The sequence below is a fragment of the Coregonus clupeaformis genome, unplaced genomic scaffold (assembly GCF_020615455.1).
Source record: "Coregonus clupeaformis isolate EN_2021a unplaced genomic scaffold, ASM2061545v1 scaf1470, whole genome shotgun sequence".
NCBI lineage: Eukaryota > Metazoa > Chordata > Actinopteri > Salmoniformes > Salmonidae > Coregonus > Coregonus clupeaformis.
Genome location: NW_025534924.1, coordinates 90,001 through 95,670, shown reverse-complemented (window position 1 = coordinate 95,670; position 5,670 = coordinate 90,001). Strand labels below are relative to the sequence as shown.

The following is a 5,670-nucleotide window of genomic DNA, read 5'->3' as shown; positions in this document are numbered from 1 at the left end:
GAGAGAGAGAGAGAGAGAGAGAGAGAGAGAGAGAGAGAGAGAGAGAGAGAGAAAGAGAGAGAGAGAGAGAGAGAGAGAGAGAGAGAGGGAAAGAGGGAGAACGAGAGAGAGAGAGAGAGAAAGAGAGAGAGGGAAAGAGGGAGAGTGTGAGAGAGAGACAGAGACAGAGAAAAGAGGGAGAGAGGGAAATAGGGAGAACGAGAGAGAGAGAAAAAAATAGAGAGAGGGAAAGAGGGAGAGAGAGAGAGAAAGAGGGAGAGAGAGAGAAAGAGAGAGAGAGAGAAAGAGGGAGAGAGAGAGAGAAAGAGGGAGAGAGAGAGAGAAAGAGAAAGAGAGCGAGAGAGAGAGAAAGAAGGAAAGAGTGGGTGAGGGAGAAAGTGAGGCAGTGAGATAGAGATAGATAGAGGGAGGGAGGGAGAGAGAGACCACAGAGATCCAATCTGGAACGCCACAGTTCCTTTATTGTGATTTATTCTGCTCCGGACGAGAGCAGTCGCCTTCTCAGCGAGGGAGCTGGGCGGTGGATATTCCCCGCGTCAGCCCGCTCCACGTCTATCCACGGGCTACACACCACTGTTCTAACCCCCAACCCGTTCACCTAGCGATGGAGTCAGCCCGCTCCACGTCTATCCACGGGCTACACACCACTGTTCTAACCCCCAACCCGTTCACCTAGCGATGGAGTCAGCCCGCTCCACGTCTATCCACGGGCTACACACCACTGTTCTAACCCCCAACCCGTTCACCTAGCGATGGAGTCAGCCCGCTCCACGTCTATCCACGGGCTACACACCACTGTTCTAACCCCCAACCCGTTCACCTAGCGCTGGAGTAGAATGAGAAGTAGGAATGAGAAGGGATGAACAAGTCTACAATCCTCTGTTAAGCTCACACTGAACCATGTCTACATTCCAAATGTCACCCTATTGCCTACATAGTGTACTACTTTTGACTAGGGACCATAGGGTTCTGGTCAAAAGTGATGCACTATGTAGGGCATAGGGTGCCATTTGGGACACAGCCTGTCTGCTGTGAGACCACGGGAGACATTTCTAAAACCAAATCAGATTACTTTATATCAAGGGTATCCGAGGCGGGAGGTCCGGAGTACTGTTGGTGTTCTGTTCTACCTGGATTCCCAGGTCTAAAAATCAGTCCCTGATTAGAGGGGGGAAGAATATAAAAATCAGCAGTGGAAGTGGCTTGGAGGAGATTTGAGTTAGCCTGCTTTATAGCCTCGTAGGATGAGCAATAAAAAATAGGAGGAGGAGTTTTATATACACCGTGTTGCTGATTTGTTAATAAGGTTCCAATTTCTTTACTACCTTTCAAGCCGCTTATTTAGGTGAAGTGTAGTGTACCAATTAAGCCCACCTAAAATCTAAGTAGAGACATTGGTGAGACGCTAAGTGGTATCAGGCTAGAATAGAAGTGAGTCCAATTTACTGGGTAGAGCCAAAAAAACATCCAGACCACAGGAAGTGATCCACTAATGTTCTTCCTATCCAGCTGTCAGAGTCTCTCTCTCTGTAAGTAATCGTATCGCATCCACTCGGAGACAGAGAAAAGAGGGACCCCTTATTAAGGTTAAGGCTACTGAAGGGGAGGAGGATCTTGCTTTGTGAAGGTTGCCCAGTCATGGTTGTTCATACAACCTTTAAAATGAGTCGTCTCTCTCTCTCTGTGTGTGTGTGTGTGTGTGTGTGTGTGTGTGTGTGTGTGTGTGTGTGTGTGTGTGTGTGTGTGTGTGGAAGAGAAGGTGCTCTTAATGGGACCGATGGATGCAGACACTAATGGTGCTACTGTCCCTGGAATGGACTCTCCCTCTCTCTGATGGATGCAGACACCTAGCCCAGTGTCGCTCAGTTGGTAGAGCAGGACGCTTGCAACGCCAGGGTTGTGGGTTCGATTCCCACGGGGGTGCCAGTATGAAAAAAAGAAAAGAGAAAAAAAAACTACAAGTCGCTCTGGATAAGAACGTCTGCTAAATGACTAAAATGTCAATGAAAATGGTGCTACTATCCTTGGAATGGATTCCCCTCTCTCTCCCCCCTTCTTTATTTTGTTTTAATGAATCTCTCTCTGTTCTGTTTCTGTGATCATCAGGTATTAAAAAGGCAGGCTGAGGCCACTCCAGTCATTATCAACTCTGAGACTATGATCCACCACCTTTCTCTATGTAGGAAGGCTTTTGTACTGCCAGCAGGTGAGTACAGACTGCGATATGAACATTTTTACATTTACATTTTAGTCATTTTAGCAGACGCTCTTATCCAGAGCGACTTACAGGAGCAATTAGCGTTAAGTGCCCTTGCTCAAGGGCACATCGACAGATTTTTCACCTAGTCGGGCTCAGGGATTAGAACCAGCGACCTTTCGGTTACTGGCACAACGCTCTTACCCACTAAGCTACCTGCCGCCCCTAAACAGACCTGTTGACAGTGTATTCTCTACTCTAAACAACAGGAAACCTAACTGGTCAGCCCATCTAATGGTTGTGGAAAACGCTCGCTTCATTGTATGAAAGACAAAAGAAAAACGTGTCTAGAATAACATGATAAAAAGCAGCAGGTTTTTTTTTCCTGATTAGCAAGCCGTCTCCCGCACACAGCAATTAGCGATACAGAACGCGCATTTGTAAACAGACCGGTCTCCATGGTAACACAGAGATAAGGCGCCACAGGCAACTTTCTGAGAAGAAACCTACCTGGCCTGCAGTGGTGTTGAATCTTTAATTTAAAGTGGCGATACTCATTCAATGTCAGATACCAACCCACAGCCCAAACCCCACACGACAAATTCCTCTTTATTCCATATGGGGGCCCTGGTCAAAAGTAGTGCACTACATAGGGAATAGGGTGCCGTTTAGGATTCAACCAAAATACTAGAGAGTGCTCTGGGCGATTGTAAAAAGCTGCTTCAGAATAGCATAACAGTAAATCTTGGCTCGGAGGCATGTCATGGCTGGGACTGACTGTAGCAGGGTCAAGGCTTTTCTTAACAACACCCGTTCAAGCAGATTTTCTTGAAATTCTATACACAAAACCTAGCTTTAAAAAAAACCTTAGCTGAAATGGGCTAGTTGATCTGGACATTTAACAAGTTATAAAGAGCTCTAAGGTCTGCAATGACAAGAGGAATACTGATGAGGCACTACCCGATTTAGAAATGTCACCTTGTGCATTCTCCTACTACAACTTTCAACAGTAAGTTCCTTTAAAACATGTTTTAAATGAAAATAGCAAAGTGTCAGTTAAGGTTTCTAGGCCAGGGTTGAGCAACTAGATTCAGCCGCAGGCCGAGTTTTGTTCAGAGCGGATGGTCGGGGGGCCGGAACATAATTAGAATAATTTTTACACTTGCGAATTGACCACAACTAAGCCCAAAAAGAGACAACTATATAGGCTATAAATGGGGCTATAAATGGCACCCTACTCCCTATATAGTGCACTACTTTTGACCTTACTGCACTATACAGGTAATAGGGTCCATTTGGGACATATCCCTAATGCAAACCTAGCTGCTAGCTGAGAATGGATTCAAGACAACCATAGGTGTCTATTCATGGTTGCAATTATCCTCCAGAGAGAAAGGAAAGTCAACTAAAGTGAGAAAGAGGCTTCACTGAAAGATTGTTATTTGTTATTAGTCTCCCTCTCCCTCTCCCTCTCCCTCCCCCTCTCTCTCTCCCCTCCCTCTCTCTCTCTCTCTCCCTCCCTCTCTCCTCCCTCCCTCCTCTCCCTCTCCCCTCCCTCTCCCTCCCTCCTCCCTCCCTCCCCCTCTCCTCTCCTCTCTCCTCCCTCCTCTCCCTCTCTCCCTCTCTCTCCCTCCCTCTCTCCCCCTCTCTCTCTCTCTCCCTCTCTCTCCCTCTCTCTCTCTCCCTCTCTCCCTCTCTCTCTGTATGTCAGAAGATGAAAGGGCGTACAAGACTCAGGGAACGTGTTGAGAACACCTTTCAAGATTCAGGACAGCCTGTCAGTCAGTGAATGCATCCCAAATGGTACCCTATTCCATAAAAAGTCGTTACTTTTAACCAGAGCCTTACAGACTTCGGTCAAAAGAAGTGCACTATATAGGGAATAGGTGTACCGTTTGGGACACGGACACTCCGAGTGACCTTATGTTCACGAAGCTAAAGAGCAATGAAGAATCTAACCTAATCTACTGACTGTAACGTTACATCTCTGCATGTATATCTTATACTGACATTGTTGGGCGGCAGGTAGCCTAGTGGTTAAGAGCGTTGGGCCAGTAACCGAAAGGTCGCTGGTTTGAATCCCCGAGCCGACTAGGTGAAAACTCTGTCGTGGGCGCGATTGAGCAAGGCACTTAACCCTAATTGCTCCTGTAAGACGCTCTGGATAGGAGTATCTGCTAAATGACAAAAATGTCAAATGTTGTTTCGTTTTTTTTCTGATGATGCCATGTGCAGTAAAGCGAGGCATCCTTCCTTCCTCATCGGCTGCGTCACCCAAATGGCACCCAGAGCCCTGGTCAAAAGTAGTGCACTATATATATAGGGAATAGGGTGCCATATGGAAGGCAACCATTTTCTTTTTTTGCTTGCTGTTATTTCGTCTGGTGCTGGTTGGGTATGATTGGATGCAGCAGGAAAAGATAGTTGCAGCAGTTTTCCGTGAGGTAGCACCCGTCTATCCAGCATAGTGTGCGTCCCAAATGACGCCCTATTCCCTATGGGCCTGGTCAAAAGTAGTGTACTACATAGGGGATAGGGTTCCATTTGGGATATGGTCATGGTCTGGGCCAGGTGAGGGCGGGTCAAACCACAAGGAGAGAATATTCCTGTCTCTAATGTTTGTCCGTCACTCCACCGTTAACTCTACCGGAATAAGGCTGTAATCGCTGCCTTCAAAAGGTGCTTCAACAGAGTACTGAGTAAAGGGTCTGAATACTTATGGAAATGTGATATTTCAGTGTTCTAAAAACCCTGTTTTCGCTTTGTCATTATGGGGTATTGTGTGTAGATTGATGAGGGGAAAAACGCTTGATCGATTTTAGAATAAGGCTGTAACGTCACAAAATGTGGGAAAAAGTCAAAGGGGTCTGAAAACTTTCCGAATGCACTGCACTGCACTGCATGCATGCATGCATGTATATATATATATATATATATATATATATATATATATATATATATATATATATTTATTAACATGATACAGTGGACGCTTAGCCTATAGGCCTATGCATGATAAAATGCCCTGATGCATTTAGTGCTCAAATCTCCAACAACTGAAAAGTGAGGTGGACAATTATTGTTTTAAACAAAACGTTATGAAGTTATGAAGCTATGAAGTTATGAAGTTATGAAGTTCTGCTACACATGGAGACACAAGGAATAGTTTTTGTAATGAGTTACAGGCTGTTTTTAAGGACACGTGAATGAGGCTCATTAACCCTGGTTTATTGATGCCGCTGGTGGATGTATGAAAAGACTAAACGAGGTGAACTACTCCACCTAAAACTTCAAAGATCGGGTGCTGGATCCTCGTATATATTATCCAAAAGAACAGAAATAGGACTATACTCCGGTAAATAAACATACATTTTGGCCTATTTATAACCTACTACAAAAAAAATAACAATGCAGGTTACCCACCCAATGCATATGGATGACCGGTAAACTTCTCAAACGTCCAATAAATGTAA

The 5,670-nt window shown here is 45.3% G+C and overlaps 1 protein-coding gene across 1 annotated transcript in view; it reads right to left on the bottom strand.

Moving 5' to 3' along the window:
- Window positions 1-379: 379 nt before the first annotated feature.
- LOC123487120 (protein diaphanous homolog 3-like) overlaps window positions 380-5,670 on the bottom strand; it is a 69,844-nt gene continuing 64,553 nt past the window's right edge. The window contains exon 5 of the mRNA XM_045218257.1: window positions 380-826. Coding sequence (XP_045074192.1) covers window positions 821-826 — 6 coding nt within the window. The 3' untranslated portion in view covers window positions 380-820. The remainder of the gene's footprint in view (window positions 827-5,670) is intronic.